The 27,943-nt window shown below is 43.2% G+C and overlaps 1 protein-coding gene across 2 annotated transcripts in view; it reads left to right on the top strand.

The window, feature by feature from the left end:
- The window catches only part of RCAN2 (regulator of calcineurin 2), a 154,435-nt gene extending 126,492 nt beyond the window's left edge, over positions 1-27,943 (top strand). For both annotated transcript variants that reach the window (XM_075923385.1, XM_006120674.4), the window contains 3 exons: positions 5,003-5,176; positions 7,529-7,700; positions 19,774-27,943. In XM_075923385.1, coding sequence (XP_075779500.1) covers positions 5,003-5,176; positions 7,529-7,700; positions 19,774-19,931 — 504 coding nt within the window. In that variant the 3' untranslated portion in view covers positions 19,932-27,943. The remainder of the gene's footprint in view (positions 1-5,002; positions 5,177-7,528; positions 7,701-19,773) is intronic.

The raw sequence follows: 27,943 nt of genomic DNA, 5'->3' as shown, positions 1-27,943 counted from the left end.
TGGCAAACGCAAACTACTTTGTGACACCACGGAGCTTTGCTCTGCTTGATGCACTAAACTGGTAGGGTTGGCTTGCCCTCTGCCTACCGAACCCGAACAGTTGTGTTTTCCACTCGCTTTCAACACATGTAAAAAAAGATGCTACAAGGTGCAAAGCAGGAAAGAAGGAGGCATCTTATTAGACTCTCCTGCTCGTGGAGCTGAAGGACATATAAGAAACCTGCGTTTGCAGGAGAACCTAGACAACAACTGGCATTTAGCCGAGTCTGAGAGCTTGGTCCTGAATAGTTTTGTGACACTGAGTAATTTCTGTTTAGTTCTTTGTTTTGGCAACGACCCAAAGGCCTGGAAGTGGTGGCTAGTTGGATGTTATGCCCAATGTCTTGTAAATCTACATCTGGCTACTGTTTCTCTGTGCATATTAGCCCAGACCATTGGTGTACATTGGAGCCAGTGCCGAGTTACACCAGCTGAAGATCTGTCCCATAGGATCCAGCTAGAGAAGAACCCCTGTTGCTGCCCTGTGCCATGGCCCTCAGGTCACCTAATCCTGCTCCCAGAGCCGTCCTTAGTCAGGTGCGGAGCTCAGGGCGACCACCACTGCTGCATGCCCCATCCTGTCCCACTTTTGCTCCACCCCTTCCCACCCCCGCTCCGCCCCCTGGCCCAAAGGCCCCTCTCCCGAGCAATGTGAGCTGCGTGATTACTGGGGGGAGGCGGGGGGCAGGCACAGGGCAGCAGCAGGGGTTGCTTCCCCTCCTGCACTTACCACAGTGGTGAGAGACACAGAGACCCAGCAGCCAACTCCACTCTATCCTGCTGCCCCCTCCCAGCCCGCTGCACTCCGCTTCACTGCAGTGGTGGGAAGTGGAGCACTCCAGGGCTGGGGCCGCTCAGCTTCCTGCTGCTGTGGTGAAGCCAAGCACAGCTGGCCAGAAGATGTGCGGCAGGGGGTAGCAGAGCAGGTAGTGGGAGCACCGTGGTAAGGTGAGGGCAACTCCTATTGCTGCCCTGCATCAGGTTCCCCAGTTCATCCTCCAGGACACTCTGGGCCCTGCCCATAGGATGGTTGAGGCAGCTGCCAGGGGGCCCCCCAAAGCACAGGGCCTGGGGCAGCTGCCCCGAACTGTCATATGGATGGGACGGCTCTGCCAGCTCCCAACCAATGCATCACTATTGCTCCTAGTACAATTTTAGTGTCTTTCCACTTGCATATCGAATCCTGTTGAAACTTATTTAGGGTTCCACGGTGTTTTGTGAATTTCACTAAATTTTTTGTGTGCAGTGTAGTTGTAGCTGTGTTGGCCCCAGGATATTAGAGAGACAAGGTGGGGGAGGTAATATCTTTTATTGAACTAATTTCTGTAGGTGATAGAGACAAGCTTTCCAGCCACACGGTGCTCTTCTTCAGGTCTCGGAAAGGTACTCTGAGCCTCACCGCTAAATGTAAGGTGTAACCGATGGTTTAGCATACGTAGTTAGCGCAGATTCTAAGGCAGCGGTTCCCAACCTTTTTTAAAACGCAGACCGGCAAACCCACTCTCAAACTTTGGGCAGATCGGTGACATTCTATTTGCATATTCATTGTGCAAATAACGAATATACAAATATGCAAATGTTACTGGTACACCTCTAGCCGTTTGTCACCCCCCCCCCCCCCACCGCATGCCGGCCACAGGGCTGCAGTCACACTCCGCCATGCTGCAGGGCCCTGTCAGCTGTTCCCCACTCTGGCACTCTGAGTGCAGAAGGAGGGGCCCAGCAAAGACTTTAAATATACCTTGCCACTACGGGCACTGGTTATGAAAACTTTCCCCAGAACTACAATACACACATTTTAGGGGGTGGCTGCCACCATCAAGTGATTTTTATCCTTAAAACTGGGGACAAACACTTCAACCCACCCCCCGGGTAACCCAAGATCTTCTGCCACAAGAGAGCTTGAAAAAAGACAAGAGAAAAACAAGCTGCAGTCTCTAGTAGCTGACCCAGGGGTGGGCAATAATTTTTGTCTGGGGGCCACTTCCAAAATTTTGGAAGTAGCCCCGGGCCACCCCAGAAGGGGTGGGGCCTAAACAGGTAAGGGTGGGCCTATCCCACCCACAGACCATGATTAGTCTGGGGATGGGAGATCCCCTTTGCCCCCCCTTCCCACTAGGCACCCATGCCCTGGAAGAGGCTTGGCATGCTCTCCCACCCCCAGGCCAATTGAAGAGCCACGCGCTGATCGCAAGGCGGGGGCAGAGAGGAGAAGGCTTTGCGTGTTCCCCTGCTCCCAGGTCCTAATTGGCCTGGGGGCGGGGGAGCAGCAGGGCCTCTATGGGCCGGATCCATTCACTTGGCGGGCCGAATCCAGCCCGCTGAGGCTCTTTTGCCCACCCCTGAGCTGATCTCTGAGTCTAAGGTATGCTGATACACACACACACAGACCTCCTGTAACTTCTAGGACACAAGAATCAAATCATCACCTCAAAAAAATTATTTTTTATTATAAAACAAAGATATACTTGGTTGCTAGATGTTACAGAACTAAGGAAAACAAATTAAAAACACAGAGAAAATCTCTAGAATCAGTGCTTAGATGGTAAATGAGGAGGAGAGACATAGATTCACACAGAGCAGTTCAAACCAAACTACAAAATAAAGAAAAAAATACCCTAAACGTGACTTGATTCACTTTTTTTCCCTTGACTTACTTCCAGTCTTCTCTATGTTCAGTCCTCTTCCATGCCATGAATTCCTTGGAGGTATGGTCATGCCCCTTAGAGGTATGGTAGTCCTACCTGGGTTTAAATCATTCTCTGCCTCTCATCTCCTGGTTTAAGTCACCCACACAAAGAAAGCAGGCAAGGAATCTTATACAATTCAAATTTCAGCACCATATGCCCATGGTTCTTCTTGCTACCTGAGTTTAACCCCTTAGTCACCAGGTGCGGGTCAACACTTCTCCTATCCATTACAGGCCTCTTGACTAGGGTTGCCAGATGATTGAAACAAAAATACCAAACACTGCCCCCCCCCAAAAAAAACCCACAGAAATAATTCTGTTGAAGGGGAAAAAAAAGGGAGGGAGACCAAAGTTGTTGAGCAAAAAAACAGATCGTCAGTGTTCTTGCGCAAATTCAAGCAGCCAGTGTAGACAGCTGGCAAGTTTTTCTGCAAAAGAACCTGCTTTTGCGGAAAAACTTGCCAGTCTAAATGCAGCCAATATGTCTTTCTGTTTCATACCGACTTGTTTTGGGTAATATGGGTTGTACCTGGAAGTAGCAATAAAATATCAGAGGTGGCAAATTTTGTTCTGACCTGCACGAAATAAAGGCCTAGCAGAATTACAGATGTGATAAAATGCAGAACCCAGTAAATTACTTACTTGTCAAAGACACTATAAACGTGTCCATTTTTTAAAAAAATTTATGTGCATAGCAGGTTAACTTCACCCCAGCATAAATCTGTTTCACTTTGCTATCCATCATTTTGTGTTATGTCAAAGTGGGCTATAAAAATCCAACTATACTGAGATACACAGGATACATTGCTTTTCTATTAAATTGGTGATTAATTTAAAGCAGTACCATGAAATTGACAGTTATTGTTCTGATAATCAGTTTGGATGGCTCACTAAAGTGCTGTCTTTTGATTGTTTTTAAATTGATTTTATATGAGAAAGCAGGCAATAAAAAACCACAAATGCCAATTTACAACTTGTATGTTGCCAAATGCCACATTCTTTTTGGGATATTGAACAAAGTAATTTTTTACAATTCATCAAAGTTGCAAAACCAGACAATTAAACAGGCAATACTCTATAGACATAAACTATTTACAGTAGGAAGATAAAATGAGACCAGTGTTCCGGTAAGCTGAGTACTTGGGTGGCCACCCAGGAGAGATTCAGGTGCCACCCAGTTGATTAGCAGAGCACCCACATTCAGGAGCATGGTGGTGCACATTTGTACATGCCTTGGTGCATATAATAAAATGTATTCCATCCATGGGTGGAAAAAATTAGAGGGAACACTGGACAAGTCATGCATAAATACGGAAGGAAAATCAATGGAAAGACTATTAACTTCAGTGGGCTTTGGATTGACCCTACGTACCAATAACGAGGCTGTAATTTGCATATATGTGGAATAGTTCACATTTTTAACACAATACCCAGGATGTATCATTTTGGAATCACTGCCTGTGAGTGGCTGAGTGGATGTCATGGGTAACAGCTAAACAAATCCGAAAGAACAAGCTGCAAAGTCATGCTTCAGCACAGGGCTGGAAAGGAAATTACTAGGCTATGTCTAGACTACAGGGAAGATTCGAAAGAGGATATCTTCTTCCAATCTCACTTTCGAAAGCAGAGCTTTTGAAAGTGAAAGTAGTTTAGATGCGGCTTTTTTGGCGAACCTCCGCCCTTTGTCGAAAGCCACGTAAACCTCATTTTTTGAACGAATTACTTTGTTCTCTAGACCCACACCAAACCTGGCCACTGGAGTCTGGATCAAAGCTCAGTTTCCTGAGAGGTTATGAATTTTTCCTTACCCTTCACCTTCCCAAGATATGCAGCGAAAAGGATTTAAAATAAATCTGGGGAGATGTGTTTAATTGACAAGGAGGCATTTTTCATGTTCCAAATTTCAGACTATGCCCTGTTCTTGATAATTGTACTGAAACGGGAGAAACAAAGTCATTTTGGATACAAAATTATGTCCGAGACTTCAGTTAAGTTACTGTGGGCATGATTTACCTCTCACTTACACTAACATTTAAATTATTACTATGTACACTCATGTAAATGAAGTCGCGGTCATGCCCTAGATTTAATGATTTCTCCCTTTCATCCTGACTTCTAAAAATGTCCATAACCATCACACTTGTGCTCTGTGATCATCCATGCAAGCTCTTAATCAAACCACTCTCTGATTTTGTTACCTGCTTTCTATAAGACAATGTTTCATAGAACTTCAGTTTCCCCCTACCACAGCTAAAGTCTTTTCATTTTTTACAGGAGAAATTTGAGGGCTTGTTCCGTGCCTATGACGACTGTGTGACATTCCAATTGTTTAAAAGCTTCAGACGTGTGCGGATAAACTTCAGCAGTCCTAAGTCAGCTGCTCGGGCCAGAATAGAGCTGCATGAAACACAGTTCAGAGGGAAGAAGTTAAAGCTTTACTTTGCACAGGTAAGAACTTTTTGGCATGAAAATCTTTCTCTCCATACGTGTTAATGGATGGCTGCTCTAAGTTATTGTGTTACTGAAGACACATTGTCTTATAGAATTGGATGAAAATAATAGCTATATTTATTTATTTTGAAGTAAATGGGACAAGTGTTTCTCTTAGGCTACGTGTAGACTATGGGGTTTTGGCGGGATCTCGCAAAACCCCCGCCACATCGAAGGAACGCGTTTGCTCTCTGCGTTTTTTGGCGGAAGAGCAAACATGCTCTTTTGGGGAGCCCTCTATACCTCGTTTCACGAGGCATAAGGGCTCCACCAAAAGAGGAGGCTTTTCCTCCATTTGGCTCAGTCTAGACAGGGACAAATGGCAGAAAAGCCTCTTCGGAAAAAAAAAAAGTGGAAATAGCTTGTAGTCTAGACCTAGCCTTAGTTACAACTGTGTAATTCGGGATCAATTCCTCTGGAGTCAGTAGCATTACCTTGGATTTACACTGGTATACTTGAGAGCAGAATGTGTTCCTGGCTATACTGCACCCTTTTTCCTCAAAAGCTTATGCAAATGAAGCACGGATTAGCATATCCTGTGTTTGAAGCACTCATAAAAGGCTCAGGTAAACTGTTTGAGTTTCCTGAGTCCCAGATTAGGGATGTTAAAATTAGATTAACCAACTAAGAGAATAGTCGATGGAATTTCCGTTGACTATTCGATTAGTCGATAAGGGTGCTTCTGCTTTGAAATGTAGCAAGAGCCTACCTGGCTGTTGCTACATTTCAAAGGCAGAAGTGCCCTGCGGTGGTCCACCTTTGAAATGTGCAAGAGCCCCAGCAGGGGCTCTTGTGCATTTCAAAAGACTGAAACACTGCATGAAGTCTGAGGCCAGCGGGGGACTCTGAGTTCCCCACTGGTCCCAGGCTCCATATGGCACCTCTGCTTTGAAATGTACAAGAGCATCAGCGGGGACTCTGTACATTTCAAAGGTAGAATGCTGCTGCTCTGCCCCTGCCCCATCCCACTGAGCTGGAGCCGGGGGGAACCGGCTTTTAAGCCAGCTCCCCCCAGCATCTCCTCCTCTTTCCCCCACTTGCTGCCTCTTTCTGATAGAGACAACAAGGTGGTGGGGGGAACAACTAGTCAACTAGTGTCTTTTGCTTATCGGATACTCAACTAGTCGATTAGTCACTTACATCCCTATCCCAGACTAAAGCTGTGCCCTCTTTTTGGAGTCCAAATATCATCCCCCAGCATTCTGATTTATTAACTGGAAGTTCCAAAATAATAGTACATGTACCCTCCCCCCTTCTGCTTAGCACTCGCCTGTCCCAGCCCTAACTCTCTCTTCTAGAAGGCCACTCAGACCTTCGCCTTCCTTGTGTTCAATACTGAGTCTAAGCCACACCTGCCCCAGTGAGTACCCAGTAAGCCTGAAGTTCCCTGCAGAGTTCTGAAACCTACTAAGAGGATGGGCCCACAAGAGACCCCCTTTATTCTATTACAGTACCTCGGGGGGAGGAAGTTTCCAACTGAACAAAGCCATGTAATCTAGCAGTCAAAGGCATAAAGAAGTTTTGTCTTTCACTCACTAGAACTAGAGGAATTCAGTCTCGAAATAATAAACCATTTTTTTACAGTGAGTATAATTAGCCATTTGAACAATTTGCCTAGAAGTTGGTGAATTCTTCATCACTCGCAACCTTTCAATTATGACTAGATTAGATGTCTTTCCAAAAGATACACTCTGTCTTATTTGGAAGTTCTGAGTTTGATGAATGATTGGGTTAAATTCCACAGCCTACGTGATGCAAAATGTCAGACTTAGATGGTCACAATAGTTCCTGCTGGCCTTGAAATCTATTCATGAAGAGCTCTGGAGCCTGAAGCACTGCATTTAGCTACGGATGGGGGAGGGGAGCAGAGGCACTCCAGGCTTGCTCACACAGCTGCACCTAATGCTTAGAGCCCTGCATGGATACAAAATTTGTATTGGCATCCACATCCGTATCCACAAAAATGAGCCATGGATATCGGCACTGATATGGATGCTTGCGGATATCCACGGATTTGCAGGGCTCTATGAATGTGCCTGCCGTGGAGGAACCACCCCTAGGCATGAGATGATGGTTCTGTTTCCAGACCCATGCAACCCTTGGCCTCTCTGCAGAGACTGCTAATGAGTGCTGGTTGTGGCTGTGACCTTTGTGAATTAACAGCTGCGCCCAGGACAGTTGACTGAGGCGCCCCAACTCATTTCCCATACGCTACCAAACAAACAGCAGTATCTGCTCTTAGAATTCTAATCATTGTTCCAGTCACATGCCCGATGCTACAATAATCTGTGTTTCTGCTCTGTTCCAAAGGTCCAGAACTCTGAGACAGATGGGGACAAGCTTCATTTGGCTCCTCCACAGCCTGCAAAACAGTTTCTCATCTCGCCTCCAGCCTCCCCTCCTGTAGGGTGGCAGCCCATAGATGATGCAACACCCGTCATCAACTATGACCTCCTTTATGCAGTTTCTAAACTAGGACCAGGTAAGTTTTGTGGCCCTCTGGTATGGACAAGTGTCAGCTTAAACAGATTGGAAGCAGCGTGGAGATGAATAACTAAGGATGCAATTCAGTGCTGTGCAAAGACCAGCACAAGTTTTATATACAGCTTAAATCCAAGGTTTTACATAGGGATTACATAATGCGTAGGCCAGGCACTGGTTCTCTGCTCCAGATGAATTTTAACTATATGCATAACTGTTATTTCTTTCGTCTGTGTGCTTGGTGCAGTGCACAACACAAAGATATGGGCCATGCTCCCAGGAGTTTACAGTCTAAAATGCAGACTGTCAGGGCATTCTCCTCTCATGCCAGAGCCAGAGGATGATTATACCAAACATTCTCATTGCACTGGTTTGCTTTTTATCTAGGAGGGAGAATTGTGTGTGTGTGTGGGGAGTTATACATTGTACTATAGAAGGGCAGGAATAAATGTGGTTGAGCAAGTTCTAAGAGTTTCTTGCAACAAATACAGTGGGGCCAAACCTGCATGGTAATTTTGGTCTCAAGAGACCTAGCCCCAGCTAGGGTCAAGTCAATTTTGAGATTGCAAAAGACACTAGAATTCTAAGGGTGGCTCTGTGGAGATTGTTCATTTAGAGAATTAATCAATGAACAGACTTGAAAGAAGTGGGAAGAAGCTACAAGGTGAATGAAATCAATTGTGGCATCCAGGGAAGTCCTCTTATATGGGTTTCCCCCCACAAATGGGGATTATCAGTCCATATATTATAGCCCATTATTCCCGGCATCAATGCTATACACTTCCAAACTGCTGAATAAAAGGAAAACAAAGAATTGTCCTTTCCTCTTGCTGCGGCAGCATTATAAATGGAAACATGTAAATGAATCCTCTAGCTAACTGGGTAATAAATCAATAGCTGTTCTGGGGCAGTGAAATGTGAAATATCGCTCATTATTGTGCACTCTGGGACAGTGCTGCAAGAAGGTCATATTCACTCTCATTTAAGGAGCCTGCAGGGAGCAATATGAAAAGTCATTGTCAGTTCTTCCCCCTCCCTGCCCGCTTTCTATTTTTAGCTCTCGTTAGGGAGATCAATTTTATTTAACTGCAGAAGAGATCTGAGAACAGTGCTGCCATTCTCAGTCGTGCACTTGCTATAGTTAGTATTTCATTAAAAAAACAACAGAATCCTGCAGCTCATCTCTTTTGAAACAAGCTGCTGTGGGTGAGGACAATACTGCTAGCATCTTATGCTCACTGACTCTGACAGGACTTGTGTCCCTTTTCAAAAATCTGAAATTGTGGTGTATTTATTCCCGAGAAGAAAGGGCTATTTCACAGTGTGGTTTCTAAATACGTAAAATACAGGAGTCAGGCTCCTACAGCCCTTACTCACCTCCGTATTCTAATGGGGCGACATTCACTCCTGTGCAGATATTCAAGACAAAGCCCATGCACCATGTAAGTCCCACCACGTTAGTTCCACTATATGCCAAGAAGTAGAAGTGCGAATGCTTACATGTGAGCATAGTGGGAGAATTTGGGTTTTATGTTCATATTTTTGCAGTATAATGTTGACAGACAATAACAATGTTTCTTCTTAAGCATTTTTTAGATTTTTCCCTATTTTAAATTTTCACAGTTGCAGGGAATTGTGGTGAGTTCAGACAATTATTTCACGGCATGCTGAGATTCAAAGAGAGGAAGCTTTACAAGCCCCAAATTGTTAACATCGCCTGTCATAATTATGCCAAGTAATATCCTTAAACCAACACATTGGGCCCATTTCTACAATTTGTTCCCTGATCCATTCGTAACCAGCACATTGAAAAAGGCCACATCACTGGATTTTGACTCTACATTGTCAAGCAGCATTTTGCTTGCTTTGCCAATTGTAAATGCTAATTAGCGATGGAATTATTTGTCATCAGTTTGCGTGTGTATGTAACCCACATCCCTTCTAGGCGTGGTTCATTGTTCCATGTAGTGGCAGTTGGACCACTTGCAGAGAGAATAATGAGTGTGTTCTACAGCCTTAGCTGAGAGCCAGCTGGCTTTTAGCTCAAACTGTGGCGGCTCATGCATTAAGCTCCAGAGGTCCCAGGTTCACTTTTGCCTATTGACAATATATGTGCATGTTGAAATCAACATTTACATATAAAAGTTTAAGCCTTCCAAGTGATGGCATATCCAGCAGAGTCCAGTTGGGTGGGCCCCAACTTCAGGTGGATAGGCTATGATGGGAGCAGGGGTTAAGCCCCAGGCACAGCATCGGATGGAGCAGGATCATCCCCTGCTTCCTGGCCAGAGGGCGAGGCAGAGCAGGTAAGCTCCAGTACCCTGATTCTGCTCTCAAGCAGCAGTTCCCGGTGAAGTGAGGTTAGACTCCACACCCCATCCCAGCCCCTGGCTAGAGCGCAGACCAGGCTGGTGGATCAAGACAAGAGCTGGGGCACAAGGAGAGCCATGGGAGCTTTCATTAATGGGCCTGAATGCAAAGTGGGTGGGCCATGGCCCACTCAGACCCACCCGTGGTCACACCACTGCTTCCAAGCTTAGATTTCAATGGGCCAGCAAAGGGGTAAATTTCACCCACTGATTTCACTGTGACTCAAGTCCCAAAACTGGACCTAGACAATTTTTAATCCAACAAAATGAATACATTGTGCAATACTAGTAGTTATTATAGGCACCTATAAGCAAATTTAGCTCTTCCCTTCAGAGGGGCTCTCTTGTAGCAGAACCAGTAATGTTTCCTACCCTTGCCAAGACCCTGCACCCCCAGCTTGCTCCTACACCCTCCCTCCACCCTCTTCCCCCAGACTGCTCCTGCTTTCAGTCTGACTTTATCCTTATTCCTGCTAGTTAGGCTATTTATCTCCACTAGGGAGCTACAGGAATGGTCCTGCAGTTACTCACTTCTATATAGTAATTCATGCACAGTGACAGATACCTCATTGTGTGTGGGACACTGATTTCATAGAACCAAGCTCTGTCAAAGACCAGTTTTTCGGACCTGTTCCTACCGCTTTTATTCCTGTTGAAGTCAGTGGAGCTATTCATGTAGGTAAAATCTGCTCATTGGAGGGCTAGATTGTGACTAGTCCTAATGCAGCCTTGCAAGAGAGTCAGAAACTTTCACCTTCCTTCCACAACTTATATTCGAAGATCCCTATATCTTAGTTCCAGGAGTTGTGGGCAGGGGAGCACATGGATTATGTAGCCGACACCACTCCCCCACCCCGCAGAAGGCAAAGGGCAGCAAGGAGAGGTATAGGTAGACCCATGCTTTATCCCCCCAGCACTGCCTGTGCTGTCCTGTGGAACTGGCTGGTCACATGATGGGAGTAAAATGCCTCCTGAAAAGGGTTGTAGCAATTACTGTGTCTTGCCATGTGTAATTGCCTCAGGAAATATGCGGTTGCTGAGTCACAATTTCATGGTTCCTCCACACATGTTTCAGTGACAGTTAAAATACATAATCATAATCGGATCCTACAGCGGATACATATTTAATATCACGTACATTCTGTGTAAATAAGCCTATTTTTAACTATTTAATGAAGCTGCAGTTTTGATTTTTTTTAAGTAAAAAATTAGTGATTTAATAAACATAAAAAGGGTTGGAGATGCCAGTGACTTTCAATTCAGAAAACTATGCAGGAAACAATTTAGGACGCATAAGTGGAAAAACTACTGACCATCAGGCAGTTGCTAAAGTCAGCAGAATTCTGGAAGGGTATGTCTACACTACCCTCCTAATTCGAACTAGGAGGGTAATGTAGGCATACCGCACTTGCAAATGAAGCCCGGGATTTGAATTTCCCGGGCTTCATTTGCATAAGCCGGGCACCGCCATTTTTAAATCCCGGCTAGTTCGAACCCCGTGCCGCGCGGCTACACGCGGCACGGAGTAGCTAGTTCGGATTAGGCTTCCTTCCATGAGGAGTACAGCTAGTTCGGATTAGGAAGCCTAATCCGAACTAGCTACTCCGTGCTGCGTGTAGCCGCACGGCACGGGGTTCGAACTAGCCGGGATTTAAAAATGGCGGCGCCCGGCTTATGCAAATGAAGCCCGGGAAATTCAAATCCCGGGCTTCATTTGCAAGTGCGGTATGCCTACATTACCCTCCTAGTTCGAACTAACGGGGTAGTGTAGACATACCCCAAGAGTAAATGCTAGCAGGATTTAGTCTTTAAGCCCCCATGCTTCCCCTGACTGGAAATCTTGGCTACTGTTTCCAACTTCTGGGCTAGTCTTGAAAACCTCTAGTCTCCACATCATTTAAACTATCCGATGGCACATACAATACCTCTCCCTTGTGCACCTTCAAAGAACAATTTCCTCTCCACCTCCCCCAAACCAGAAACCCTAAAACAATATTTCCTGATAAGTCATAAGAAGGCTTTATAGGAAATCCCTAGAAATAGGAGATGGAGGGTATTGTTATGCCTAGAAATAGGAGATGGAGGGTATTGTTATGAAAGATAGGATCAGTCTGCACTACTCAGTGCAACATGGCATGGCATGGTTCGAGTGCAGTGGTTTCCAAAATTTTTTTTTTTCATGATCCAGGTGAAGAAAATTGTTGATTCCTGCAACCCAACATAATTTACTAGGGTATGGGCTCCAGTGTGGGGCTGAGGATGAGAGCTTTGGAGTGTAGGAGGGGGCTCTGGATTTCGGGGGATCATGGCTGTGACAAGAGAGGCTTACCTTGAACAGCTCCCTGTTAGTGGTGCGGGAGAGGGGGGGGTGCTAAGGAAGGCTTTCTGCTTCTTCTGGCATCACAGATAATGCTGCACTCCAGAAGCAGCCAGCATCAGGTTCCCAACCAATGGGAGTGTGGAGCTAGTGGCTTGGGGCAGGGGCAGTGCGTTAAGCCCTGCGTGCTCTCTCTCTCCTCCCCTTTAACCCCCCCCCCCCCCCCAACTAGTAGCCGGACCTGCTGCTGGTCGTTTCTAGGGAACAGCGCAATCTGCAGTGCGGGACAGGCAGGTAGCTGCTTTAGCGCCCCCACTGGTTATCTGCTCCCCCTGCAGCAACAAGATCCAGTGCCCGACATTCCACGAGCTAGTACTGGGTTGTGACCCATAGTTTGAAAACAGCTGTCCTAGTGCACACTCCAACTTGTGATAACGAGGAGCAGAGTCACGATCAACGTAAATACTATGATAAGATCCTGAATAATCAACTGATGATATCCATGTTACCCTGGATTACCTTTTACCTGCAAAATTAAAGATCTCAGCTCTTCAGCTGAAGTAAATCTTCTCAGTGATACTGACTTTGAAAGTGCTATGCCAGTTTACTGTGACCTAGGATCCAGCCCCTGTTGCCTTTTGATGCACCTTTGTGTAGGCTTCTTATCTTTCAAATGACTATGACTTCACAATAGGCCCCAGTGGTGTTGTTATTTCAGGACAAATCAATAGCCCTGTGGCTAAGAGATATTTTTGGTCATCTGCCACCTTCACTTAAGGATAATGGATATGCTGGATTCCCGCCACACCTAAGCCACCTGCTTTCTGCTGAGGCAGGAATCCGACAGCAGAAACAACATTTTTATACATCTAAATATATCCACAAGCCTTTTTAAAGAAGGCAAGTGGTAATTCCAGTTGGTGAACTGATGTCATCAGCATGGAGAAATAGATGTGGTATATATAGCAGCAAGAGAGCCCAAAGCTGCTCTAAGAAGTTCAGTGGTTCAGGTTGCCTTTTACGGCAGTGCAAATCAGGACTAGCTCCACAAAAGTCTGAGGTGTGTCAGAGCAGTGTTGATGAGATGGACTCAGACCAGTGTTCTTACGGACAACTCTTCACAGTGATTGAAGAGGAAGGTGGACTTAAGGCTGGCTTTGTCAGGGTAGTGATGACCAGAGCATGCTTGAATTGTGAGGGGAAGGAACCAGAGGGGAGGTTGAGGAAAAAGAAAGAGGATTAGGAGGCAGGAGAGAATGGGATCCCTTGGGCAGGGAGATAAGAAATGGATAAGGAACTCTGGATATTAGTGATGGGATGAGGGAGAAAATGGTAGGGAGTAGGGAGATTGCGACATACTTTATCTGCCTGTGCCTAAAAAGGGCCATCAAGATCCTGTGTGGGGACGGAGAAGGATTTATCATGGAGTCAAATGTTACAAGTCAGTGACACCTTTAGAGTGGGCTCCTCACACAATGATGCTGTCTCAGTGCAAATAACTGTTTAACGAACACCAAAGCTGTGCAGATCCCTGCCCATACTGAAAAATTGGGGAGGGGGACTGTTTGGAGTCACAACAAAAGTTTAACTCAATTAAAAACGAAACATTGAGTGAAGAGTTATTCCAAATTGAAAAATCAAAACACTTTTTGTTTTTAAAATGTCAAAATGAAAGGTTCAATCGAGACAACGCAGTGAATTAGACACATATCTCAAAATGTTTTTAGTCAATCCAAATATACTTTTTTGACAAAAAATAGTTTTCACAGAAGAGTTTTTTCCTGCTTTAATAGATACATCAGTTGAATCCAGCTTTCACTAAACAACATAAAATTCAATCTAGGAGGGTTATGTGCCATCTGCTTGTACCTTCACTTTGGGAGTGCATGAAGTGTGTGTTAGAACTGACAGGTTTGTCTGGAAGCATTAATAAGTAAATGGATGGCCCTTCTAAAAACAAAGGATCTGTACTGCCTTGCCTCCAGTACTATATTTAAAGTATTTGGGCCAGTCTAATTCTTGCCTTCTAAAAATAACTAATTCACAGATTAAAGTTGAAACAACAGCTCTGATCCAGCCCTGGGGTAAGCAGGTGCAGCTCTATGGCAGACCACAGAGTTGCTCTTACTTTCACCGGGGCTGAATTTGGCCCAATATGTTTTAATAAAGATTTAAACACTAATCCCCACTTTAAGGATTTAAAAGGAGGGTTTTGAAACTTAAAAACACATTTCTTTCAAATGAGTCAGGTTCGCAGGCTGTGTTGTGGTCAGTTTCCCCTCACACCCGAGTACTAAGTAATGTACTAAATGGGGCAAATGTTTAATAGTTAGCTTTCTTAGTGATTGTTTCAGTCTTTCAGTCGAAACAAACCTCTTTCCTGAATCTCGATGGTGAACAAGAGGTTAACCTTTGGGGTTCTCTCCAGTCCTCTTGCAAAGATGTCTAGGAAGACAGAAAGATGAGGAAAATACCTTTGGGAAGTTAGACTTCAGCACCCAGAATGAGTAGGTGAACTTCAACCTGGGGAGATTCCTATTTCTCGTTCTAATGAGATTTATTTTCTTTCCTTTGAACAAAAGCTAACTATTAAGGTAGAGACCTTGCTGACTGCCATTGTATTTTTCTGCTAGCTGACAGTATTTTTATATTTCTGATTCTAGCTGCTAATTTACTTAATCTCTGTGTTTGGAGAGTGCCTAGTATATTTTGGCACTACTACAATCTAAATAATCAGCAAAAGTAAACTGGCATTTAATTAGGTCTGTAAACCTAATTTGGGACTAAGACATTATCACCAAAACACCAATCACTTCAGTGGAGACACATCAGTTCATATGAGCTGGGATTTGGCCCATGATTTTTGGCCTCAGTGTCCCTTTAAAATGTTGGAAGATCTTTTCATACTGTAGTTATTACCTTGGTATTTGAACTATTAATAGTATCATGGTAGGGTTCTTTTTAAAGACCTAAATAACAATGACATGTAGAAACCAGATTCTGTTTTTATAAAACCATTTTTGACTGTTTTATTGGCCTCATTTTCAGTCCAGCTGTAACAAGGCTTCCGTATTCAAGTCCGCAATTTTGTTTTCATTAAAAAGTGAATACAAAATTGTAGCCACAATTATTTGTGAGCATAACTGAGCTTCTTGAGTTTCCAAAAGGTGATAGAAACTTTCTCTAAGCTTTAATGTCCTTTAGAGCTAACCAGGCCAAGCATGGTAGAGCTTCTCCATATGCTTAGTAATCCTTGCCTCTCAGAGTCAAAGCAGCATAAATCTTCTTATCATTCTTCCACCAGAATTCAAGCTGATAGGATGAGTCCTCCTGCAGGTCTCATCTTTTTCCCATTTGTGTTCTACAGTGGTTTGTCTAGGGTCTATGAACCTTCTTTTACTGGACAGGAGATACTCTTGTGTCAGACCATTATTTCATACCTGTTAATGCTTCTCTTCTGACTGGCGGTTTAAAGTGACACTTAAATATTACTATATAACATTTGATACAGATGCTATGAAAGAGTAATGCAGCAACTTCAAGCATTTCCTAAAGTATAAAACACTAAATACCTTTTTACAAATCTATCAGGCCCGCTGATGTGTGGGACAAAGGGGGCAAATGCCCTCAGGCCAGGTGATTCAAAGGGGCCCAGGACTCCGGCTGCTGCCTCAGTAATAGCAGTGGTGGTTGGAGCCCTGAGCCCTTTAAGTCACTTCTGGAGTGCTGCGCCACACACTCTGGGCAGCACTAAGAGCTGGCAGCCAAATCAGAGGCCAGATTCAGGACAGGCAGTACTTTAATCACTGTTTGACCAATGCAACTGAACTTCAGGGTGGATTCTGCTTGCCTGACCTGTCATGTGTGATTCACACTGACACATACGTGAAGAAGAAAAATACTCTTCACAGTGTTTTGAAATGGGATAGTCAGTTTGCATCCCACAACCAGACTTTCATTCCTGCTTTTCAGAGTCCTCAGCCACACAGGCTGTGAACTGTAAGGGACCTATGGGGAGATTACAGCCCCCCTGCCATTTCTGAACTTATGCAAGAGCATAGGGAGGCACAAGTTGCATGACAGAAACTTCTAATCAAGAAAAATCTGGTGTTGTGTGCATAAGATGCTTGTGTTCTGTTATTGGAAGGCATACATAGACACCTTCAGAACCTGATTTATGGGAGCAGTGAATCCTGATTTGTTCAAGTGACATTAATTGCCACTGTAGTTATTTGTGCTAGAGGCTTCTAAATGTTTGTCCCAGTGTCTATACTTATTTCGACTTCTCTTTTTTGGTAAAAGAAACCTTTGAGGGAAAATGTGAGCATAAAAGAATGTGGCATCTGAACTGGGATTATTACCTTTTAAGATGACAGTGGATGTGAGCTACTCCATGTGGAGTGCTAGGGAAATGGCCCAGCTTTATGTATGTGCACTGCACCACAGAGCTGTTTGCAGCTGACAGCAACCAATGTGGCCCTCGGTGCTGGTTGGCAGCATTGACGTCAGCCCATAGCTGAGAAATTAACTGCAGCCTGCAGGGAAAATAGGCAAAGCAAAACCATATAATTTCTCCATACCGCATGACCAAGCTGTTTCCCATTTTATATTTTAGCTTCTCACCCAGCCCCATAGTGCTTTACTCAATTTGGATTCAGGAAAAGATGTCAAAAAATAGAGATGGGTTTAATATCAGCATTAATGGGATCATAGCAATAAAATATCTTCTTTTACCAAGAAGCCTAATTTGTGATTGTAAATTTGCCTCCCACCTCCATATAAAAATGCATCCTGTCCACTAATCCTAGGCCTATAAGCTTCACTCAGATAAACAGCAAACTACCAAAACACCATGCTTTCCTTTTGGCAGGTGGAGTTAATTGAAATGACAGAGGCTTAATACTGCAACTTTTTATTCCAAAGGGGGTGTGTAAGGCATAATCATGTAAATGAAGATTTTGAGGATCAGGCTCAGTAATCTATAAAACCTGGAAGAGAACCAGTTATTGGTCCTTTGTTTATGTAGCCCCTAGCAGTATTTATATAGCCCCCCAGGGCTACTAGGCACTATCACAATACAAATAATAAGTAGCCTTAGTAATTTATTCTGCAGCAAATAAGATTGGGGGGACGGGACTGATCTTCCTTAGCTATATGGCACTTTGCTCTCCTCCTAGAGCATTTACAGTAAATTTGCATTGGCCGTTCTTAACTCAAAGCAGTCATATAAGCACAGTTTGTTAAAAACACAGTAGGCTTTGTCAGGATCTTAATGCACCAGTTTGTCAAGCTCAATTAAAAATGCATGGTGCTTGCAGGCATCAGAGATGAAAATGACCTGTTCCAATAGTTGATTTATTCTGCCCCTGCCAGGGCAGTATCGTTTCCTACAACACATTTTCTAATCCTTTCTCCAGTTGAATTTCAACTGCCAAGCCATAAGAATTCCCCTGCTTCCTCGAGGAGACCAGGCCAGTGTCTCTCAAATCTCACCGTTAAAATTTTTTCCTGTTCTTCTTCTTAAATTTATTTTTTCTTGGTTCCATCCCATTGGGCTTAGTTACAGCCCCATATACCACACTGAATAGAGGCAGCATTGTTTAGGAGGTGGTGCAAAGGAGGTAGGAATTACTGAGTTCTGAGCTTGGCTTTTATTTGGGGGCTGTAGGCTAGTTATTTCATTTCCTGGCCCCACTTTCCACCTCCACAACACTGACCCGTGTCACAGGAGAACTTGGAGGGTTAAGTACTCAGTGTGTTACAGGTCCCCCTTGGCACCTGATCTGCAGAGAACAGGACTGTGTTACAACTACCACTAAAGAGCACTGGCTCCAGCAATAGCTGCTCATGCTTTTAGCTCTAGGTCTCTGGTTCAGTCCTTTGCCCGTCCACCAAGATGATGACTGTCATAAGAGCTATATAGATGCTGTGCCTACGTGCAGTGAAGGATATTTAGAAATGTTTACAGCTGGAACTGTTATCAATAATAAACAAATCCTCTCCCTCACAGCAGCTAGAGAAACTAGAGATGGGGCCAAGCTGCAGTGTATGTAACTTGATCTGAATGATCCTAGTGTGGAAGAAAGTTTGGGCCTGGGATACTGAGGTTTGGCTCATCTTAGATACAAGGAACTGCCAAGAAATTTTGTTTCTAGAGCTAAACCCCTCCCGCCACAGAGAGTGGATTTAGGAGATGTGGTTTTGAGCTGGGCCCATCTCCATGACCTTCAGCTGCCTTCTCTGTCCTCTTACATTTACATTTACACCTTGTCTACTCTGTGATTTCAGCTATGAGTGTAGCTGCATTTGTGCAAAATCCTGGCACAGACACTAGTGCAGTTTGTTTTAACTAGTCCAGATTATCGTGGATTCCACCTTTACACCTTGTTTACATTTAGGAATAGACCTGGTTAGTAACCTGTGGCCAGCTTTCAGTGCAGTTGCAGGGGTGCTGACCCCTACATGTAGAACGGGGCATGTAGAAATAAACTTGCATTAGCTCAGTCAGAGCAAATTCCTGTATGTCTTTGTCTAGGCCTAAGGCTCAGCTGTGGTGCAGATGTAACCCCCACACTTGGGCTACGTCTACACTGCACCTCTCTTGCACAAGAGCCTATGCAAATGAAGTTTGGATTAGCATATTGTCACGTTTCATTTGCATAATTAATTAGGGGCCGTTTTTGCGCAAGAGGCTTTTGAGCAAAAAGGAGCTGTGTAGATGTCTTCTTTTTGCGCAAAAACCCACTCTTGCACAAGAGCCATTCTTTAGCCCTAGTGTGGTTCACTGTCCCATGCAGTGGCACCGAGATCACAGCAACAGATAAGACCAGGAGACGTCTACAGCATGGGCTGGGAGCCAGGTGACTTTTAGCTCAAAGGGTAGAGACTCCTATACTAAGCCTCAGAAGTCCCAGGTACAAATCCTCCTAGTAGCAGTTACAGACGCGCTGATTGAGGAATCAGGGCTATTCCTAGAGGCTATGTCTACACTGCCTCCGTTTTGCGCAAATGAGACGAAGCGTGGAATATCACTGCACCTCATTTGCATAATTAATGAGGCTCCGTTTTTGTGCAAGAGGCTTTTGTGCAAAAAGGAGCTGTATGCACAGCTCCTTTTGGCGCAAAAAACCCTTCTTGCACAACAGCCGTTCTTCCACATTTTTTTCAGTAAGAACAGCTCTTGTGCAAGAGAGGCTTTTTGCGCAAAAAGAAGCCTCGTTAATTATGCAAATAAAGTGCGGCAATGGTCCACCCTTCACCTCATTTGCATATTTTTTGCGCAAAACGGGGGCAGTGTAGACCTAGCCAGAGACAGACAAAGGCCAGAGTCAATGTTTGGCTCTCCCAGACTGGTAACCTTTGACCTAACTCCATGTGTCTGCTTCCAGGGGAAAAGTACGAGCTGCATGCAGGGACAGAGTCTACCCCGAGCGTGGTGGTGCATGTCTGTGACAGCGACATAGAGGAAGAAGAGGACCCAAAGAATTCTCCAAAGCCAAAAATTATTCAAACCCGGCGCCCTGGCCTGCCTCCCGTGTCTAACTGAGCCTCTCCAGCCGGAGCAGCACTTCTCTCCTCCAGCACGGCTCTCTGTTTTTCTGTTTGCTATGTTTTGCTGAAGGGCAGCCATTGCCTCTTGGGTAATGGGACATCAAGCTCATTGAAATCCCTTCTTTGTACTCAAGCCTGTCTAACAAAAGGGCTAGGAAAAAGTTCTTTGTACATGTAACCATATCACCTGCCATCAAGTGTCAAGGATCTTGTGAAAGCGGCTAGAATAGGCTGGGAAGAGGGGTGGGGGGTTCAATCAGACCGTTCTCATTGAGATGATAGCAGAACCAGAAGCATTGCTTAGTAAACTAGTGATGGGCAAATAGTCTGATGCTGGGATTAACATTCAGACTAGCAGAACATCACTCTCTGCTCCCTTTCCCATGGGATCCCATTCCCCACCTCTCCACTATTCTCAGCAGAACTGAGACTCCCCTTTGTTCCTCATTCTTATATGGTGTCATCTTGTGAGATAGCAGCTCAGAGCCTTTAACCTCCTTCACTTCCACTTACTGAGCATTTATCTTGGGGGGGGGGGAGGCAGCAGGGGCAACCTAGTGGCCTTTTACTCCCCCTGGCAACTTTTTGGGGAAACAGCAAGTTCTCTGTGTTTACACAGATGTCTCTGTTACATCCAGGGGACTGAAACTTTTCTGTCCCCCAACTACTGCTGAATACATTGGCCCTTTAAATCTGGGACTGAGACACCCTAAAGTGCACCACGCTGAAAGGAGAGAGGATTTTTGAAAGGGGACCTGGGATATCCCTCATTCCTTGGCCATGCAATGAGAGGGAGCCAGGCTGCTAGTAGTGGGGAACATTCCCTCCCATTAGGAAGGCAAAGATGTTACTTCTCTTGTCCTGGGCCCCTGAGGTTAGGGTGGAGAAGCTAACTTCCCATGACCCTGGGATTCATTGCTAACTTCCCATGACCCTGGAATTCACAGCAAATTATACTGACCGGCAGAGGTTTCCGGCGTGGATAGCCCTGGTGCTCCATCTATTTGCAAATATTTGCCTATCCCTAATAATCAGCACATACGTCCCCTTTGCTTGATGTGTTTTAAGGTCCATATTTAGCTGTATGCAGTACTCTCTCCTCACCCCCATACAAATAAAACAGGATCACACTTAAACTTGAACTTAGACTGCATGGAATTTACTCTCCTGTCCCACTCCTACATGTCCCTGTCACTTATAAAAAGTGCAGAATTACTCACATTTTTGTGCTTTGATTGTGTTTGGTAGCAGAGAATTCTTTGCTATTTGGATTTTCTACCTGGACAGATAATCTCTGTTAATTATTCTCATGTACATTCATCATTTTGAGAAATGCTTTCTAGAGATTTAAGTCCTGCTCTTACAAAGGCCCTTGAGCTTAACTTTACACATGTAAGTAATTCCATTAAAATGAATGTTCTGAAAGTTAAGCATATGCCTATGGCTTTGCAGGATTGGGACATAAGCAAATGAGCTGCTAACTTTCCCTTCCTCCCATGAAAAAGACTGTAGAGATGGCACTGAGGGATTCCATGTTTAAAGTCTCATTGCCTTTCCCATCAATCTGCTCCGTTTACAAATAAAAAGAAAGTTTTCTCTATTTTCTCAACCCTGCAAGGTCACCTTGGGATATGAAACTCAAGCTAGATTCTGTAATGAAACCTTGTTAGGAAGTTTCTGAAAATTATAGTGGCAGAATCTTAATTAACAATAAGGACTGTATGTGCGTCAGCAGGACTCTAGTTCAGTCTCTCTCAGTGCTCTATTGACTCAGCCATACTGACAGAAAGAAAAACATGTAATTTTGTCATTAAAATCAACAGAGAATTCACAATGCACATGGGGAGAACAGAGCTGTGGGTGTAAGAATGTGCCATTTTAACAAGAGTTCCTTTTCTGGCCATCACCATTCTTTAATATCCCCATTGAGAACCTTGCATATGCATAACCTTTATGGTGATACTTCTTAGTGCATTATGGATGCCACTTAGCATACATTTACACTTAGGTTAAACAAGCCTGTTCAGTGCAGCAGAGACCTAAACTAAATGAGACTTGACTTTAATAGCTTTATGGTATCTAGACAGATAACCTTTTCTTAAATAAAAAAAAAAAAAAAAAAAAAAAGCTTTTCAGACATTTCACATTGTTACTTTATGGCAAAGCTTTCAGAATTTATTTAAAGTATGATATTGCTATTATTTTAAATCATCTTGCACCCTGGACTGTTATATGACAATTCCTGCTGAAAATGGTACATCGGGCAAGCAATAGTATTTAAGGAGAACAAATCCCCTCCTGTTTCCTATGTCACTGCATAGTTAAAAGGCTAGTTTGATGTCATGATCCTTTGGCTTTAGGCAATTAATTAAGAATAGTATTTTATGTGAGATTTTTATGTACCATTTTCTGAACAATATGAACACTTTGAGATGGCAGAGATTTGGGGTTCAGATCCTGTAGCTGCAGATCTGTGAAGTTCCATTTACTTCAGTTTACACCAGCTGAGGATCTGGTCTTTTATGTACAAAAAGAAAAAAATGAATAAGGAGCCCAAACCTAATCACCACATCGAAGCAAACTCAGACTTTGGGGGGTTTGGACCCGAGTTCAAACTACACAACTTGGGTGCATCTCAGATTAAAAATCCTATTGTGATTGACACATCAGTTTTAGTTTAATGTTCTCTTCTGTCTTATTGTCTCAAAGCGCAGTATGGGACATGCACACTTAAAGACAGGCATAGTTAATTAACTATATAAGGTCCCAAAAGAGTGGAGCTGTAGGGTATTATGCAGGAAGGAGTGGGAAATAGCTTCACTGTCCAAATCAAAGAAAAAAAAACACCCTCAGTTGAAAGACTGAGACAACCCAAAGGAATCCTGTTATGGTTGCAACTGGGGTTTATAAATCACTATACAAAAAACACCATCTGAAAAAAACAATACTTCTGATATTACAGATTAATTTCTCTAGTATGAAATAACATTTGCAAACCTGGCAAGCGAGCTTTGTATCTCATCAGCAGCCTAAGCCTGACTCAAAGTGGAAAACAGGCTTCCTCAAAAAGGGCTGACCATTTTGGAAAGTAAATTTGTCTCTGTGGGGTCTTCAGACTCAGCTACTATGACTTTCACTCGCTGTATAAGGATTTGCAGGAGCACTATAAATCAGGACTAACACGGCTGGCTTCACTGGAGTTACTCCTGATTCACACCAATATCAATGACAGCAGAATTTGACCTTGATTCTTTTAACTTGTTTTTAAACGGGTTTCTGATGTATTATTGACATTACTTACTAAAGGTGAAATGGTGCCCTCTAGTGGATGTACATTGCTTACTGCTCTGGTAGAGAAAATTAAATTTATAATTGCTATTATTGGTGTTCTCCCTACCCGACTTGTCCTCCCCATTCCTCTCCAAATTTAGACTTTTTTCATACTCTGCACATGGTGACCTCTTTTGTAAAGGTATTTGTGCATTTAACTTCCCTAACTCCAAGCAAGGTGCTCAAACATTTCAAAAATAAATAAGTCAATGTCAAAAGTCTCTGTGTTGCAATGGGACCCCCACATCCTTGTGAGATCCCACTATCATCAGTAGAACAGCACACTAGCTGATCCCATGGCAGGATTGCTTCCCCCCCAAAAAGATCTTACTATAATACCTGAACTAAATGGATCAGTACTTTTAAGAAAAAACTTAATATGGCTAAAAATGTGTCCTGTAGGTAAACTGCAAATCTGCTCTTTCACATTTATTTGCTCCCAAATTGGCTAGTTCTTATTTCATGCATTGACAGTGAAAAGGGTCTTCTTGAGGCAAAGGGAATGTCTATTGTAGAGAATGATAATCAGCTAAACAGTCTTGTGAGACTTTACAGTAGTATGTCCTAGCACTGTGAGAGTTGTGTCACCATTTCCATTGTACTTCACACACCTTTTAAAAATAATCTATTTAGTCATATTTTATAGGAGTATTAAAAAGGTTATTGGCTGATGAATCACTTTTGCACTTGTATAACTCAGAGCTTAGTTTAAAAAATAAATATGGCAAATGATGATTTGTCCATGTGTTCTACTTGGTTTTGGCATTATGAAAAGGAATCCTCAAAAAGGCTAAAACTGGCTAGTGAAGTGGCTAGTGTGACTGCACTACGGCTCACTACTGGATGGAATCAGGACAGCTTAAATATGCATCATAAGCTGCATGATGGTGACTGGAGATTATTATTTCATTCAAGTGAGCCTGTGTTTCTGGAGCAGGAGGATAAAGGAAATATAGGTGTAATATATACTTGCTTTCACTTCAGTCATTTCTGTAACATTAAGACAATACTTGGCAAGATATGAAACTAAAATTGAGATTGAATTGAAATAGTTGCAATTCCATTGACTTCCATGAATTTACACTGCTTATATTGTATCTGAATTTGCTTGAGAGTATGTAAAAAAATAGCATACTGCTTCACTTCAGAACAGCAAATATGTATCTCTACCAACTGAAATGGCCCCACAGAGGCTGTTAAAAATAGTAAACATGCTGCATATGAATATTTAAATACATAACTAGGCATTGAGAAAATTCCCAATCTTAAAAAAATACTAATCCTGATTACTGCAAAATATCAGAGAGATAGTTTATGGTCTACCATGGCAATTTATATTAGGGTACTTTTCCTCTTCCTTTTAAAACTGAAAGATTGTTCAGTGTTTAAGAGAAAGGACTGGAGCCAGAAGATATTGGTTCTCAACCCAGAGATCCTCCATAGATTTCTTGTCTGTGACTTTGTGCAAGTCATTTAAGTCTAATTTTTGGAAGCGTTTAGTGATTTTGGGAACCCAATATGGGGCATCTCAAAGGGGCCTGATTTTCAAAGTGATGGTGCTCAGCATTATGGGAACGTCAGGGCTCTTTAATGCCTCAGATTGGCATCCAGAAATTTGAAGCACACAAAAATAAGTTGTCTCATGACAACATAGACCTTATTCTTTGTGTCTCAGGTATAAAAAAGACGGTGGTGATGAGCTCCAGGGATAAAATAGTCAGTATAACTCCTCATAATTCTTTCCTGCTAGGTGGCCACTGAATTTGCCCCCAGCTACTATGAGAGAAGATTCTTTAGTTGATTTGTACTACAACGTGAAAACTGTTTAAGTGCAACTGTGTTTGAATAGTGCATAAGAGGGAAAAACACATTGTGCGGCAATAAGCCCAGTGGTTGCCAAAGTGAACATTGAGGGCCATGTTTCCAGATATGCCTCACCTAGACTCTATAGGGTAAATGTAAAAAACAGAAGTTAGATACACAAAACCCAATTAAGCACTTAATCTGATCCCTACAAATGGGCTGTTACACTTCTGTAGTAACATTAAGCATTTACACACACAAGTGATAATGTGCAATCAGGGCCATATTCTGCAAGATGCAGAGTGACTCTTGGTAGTCAGAAATGAAGACATGTCTCCCCTCCACCTTCCTGGTTCATGCCCTGATTACGTGCACAACTGATTGCACACACAATTCCCACTCCATAGAGTTTACAACCTAAGCAGGACAGACATTAGAACAGACAGGATGCACTGGGAAGTCCAAAGGAGGCATCAACTAGAATGATTATTACAGATTCACATTTTGCCTTGAGGCCTTGTTTTCAAAGGTGACTGAACACCGCACAGGATTGGGTTCAGAGGCTATGTCTTCACTATGCAGAAGATTGACGCTGCAGTAAATCTTCCAGGGTTCAATTTAGCGGGTCTAGTGAAGACCCACTAAATTCAACTCAGAGGGTGCCCCTGTCACCACTGGTTCTCCTGTTCATCATGAGGAGTAAGGGAAGCTGATGGGAACAAATGCTCCTGTTGGCCTCCCACTGTGAGGACAGCTCGGAAACTCGATTTAACATACATCAACTCCGGCTATGTAATTAACATAGCTGGAGCTGCTATCTTAATTCGACCGTCCACTGTAATGTAGATGTGTAATGTAGACCAGACCAATTATTTAGTCTGATAATGGAAAATTATGTGTTAGGATTACTCCCAGACTTATCAGAAATGATTTATCTGAAATGATAACAGCCCTACAGTACTTTGTCATAGTTTGAATAGGTGAGGTGTAGGATGTGTGTGTGGGGAGGGGGAAAAGGCGGGAAAGCAGGAACTATTTTTTCCTGGAAGAGGGATGTTGGATAGGTTATTCTGAATAATACTAATTAGAACAACTGCTATTTGTTTTGGTTTTCATTCAGTAATTTCCAACTAGCCACTGAAATTCAAAATCACAGAATACTGTATAACCCATACACCTCATGAGGTTCACTGTCCCGTGCAGTGGCAGTTAGACCACTTACAGCAAGAGATAAGAACAAGGGAGCTCTACAGCCTAAGTTGAGAGTTAGACGACTTTAAAGCTCCAGCTGTAGAGACTCCTACACTAAACTACAGAGGTCCCAGGTTTCAAATCTGCCTGGTGGCAGTTACAACTGCATGTTTCCCACCTACATTCAGGAATATTAAAAATAAAAGCCATCTTGCAACTTTAGTTTAAGTATTGCAATTACTTATGCAGTGTGGCAACATATAGTATATGAAGCAAAGTCTTATCTTGAAGCATTTATGTTCTCCTCAAGGAAGCCACTTTATGATAATGGTTACCAAAATATACAATACAACATAAGGTACAGATTAATGTCCTGGACAGACTCTGGCTAAGATTAACCCCTGGCGTAAAAACACTGAGATTAAGTTTGCTCTGGTGAAGAATTTGGCACTTTTTATTCAGGAAGCTAATGCAGGGGAAAGTTCAGCTACCCACCCTGTACTATGTTAACTTGAGTAGAAAGAGATCTATCTTTGCAGCTGGAGTTATGGTGTTGCTAAAAGCTCTGTGCAGATGTGTAAGGAGGAGTGTGTTGCAAAAGATCTGTTATCTCCTGTCTCGGTGAGGATTGGCCATGGTTCCACTGTTGGCTCTCAGAAGAGTGAAAGGACTATGAGAAGCAAGTGCCATGACCAACTTGCAAACTGTCCAGTGCAGATGCTCTGGCTTGGAGAGGAGCATAGGCGCACAGCACTTGCACATCCTAAAACACAATGCTATCTTGCATTCTCGCCAGGGCAGCAAGACCCTGCACTGTCTCTAACAAAGGGATTTTCAGAAGACATAACAAGGTTTACCAAGTCATTTAACAGATGCTTATTCTTTGTGACTTTGTAAAGGTCACCCAGGGACTGTCTAAACACCAGTATTCCAACAATGCAATATCTTCAGGTCCCAGAATACAGTATTTCTCTGATTAAGGAATCTTTTTCAAGTAAGCACAGGAGTCTGATTCAGTGAAGTGCTGTTCGTCCTCAGACAATGTGAATTAAAGGCACTAAGCAACTGAATAAAGACTCCAGGATTTAATCTCCTTTAATTCATAAAGTGCTTAATTTTGCTCTTGATGAAGTCAACAGAGGATTTCCCATTGACTTCTTGAAAATAGGATCAGGCCAGCAGGAGTAAACTGGTGTATCTTCAGTACATCAGAAACTCAGCCTTGTGCGATAAATCTCTGAAAGTGATCCATCATTAATCTAGTACAAAGCCATCATTGTGTCTATATGAGTGTCCTGCAGACATGTTTTTGTCACTATTCAATTTAGGGAAAAAAACAATATAAATGTTTTGAAACCATTTTAGAGCAGACTGCTTCTTACTCAGAAATTTCTGAAAGGAATGTGTTATCCTTATTGACCGATTCATCCTTAATGTTGATTTGCCAAGTTGTCCTATTGTGGTTAGCTGGAAAAGCATTTCATGTATGTTATTGTGGATCTGAGACCATTAATCATGTTCCCTTCATTCAAATGTCTGGATTTCTGACAAAGATGTGACATATCTGTACATATTATAAATCAATACTATTTTTAACCATATATTTTGTACCAATACTCACATTAGCTCTGTACTTCACTGGAAATCTAATACGTTATTAAACATTTTGGTGGAATTACTGAA

This window comes from Pelodiscus sinensis, chromosome 3, assembly GCF_049634645.1.
Source record: "Pelodiscus sinensis isolate JC-2024 chromosome 3, ASM4963464v1, whole genome shotgun sequence".
In the NCBI taxonomy this organism is placed as follows: Eukaryota; Metazoa; Chordata; order Testudines; family Trionychidae; genus Pelodiscus; species Pelodiscus sinensis.
The sequence above is the reverse complement of the archived record's forward strand: the minus strand, read 5'-3'. Positions and strand labels throughout refer to the sequence as shown.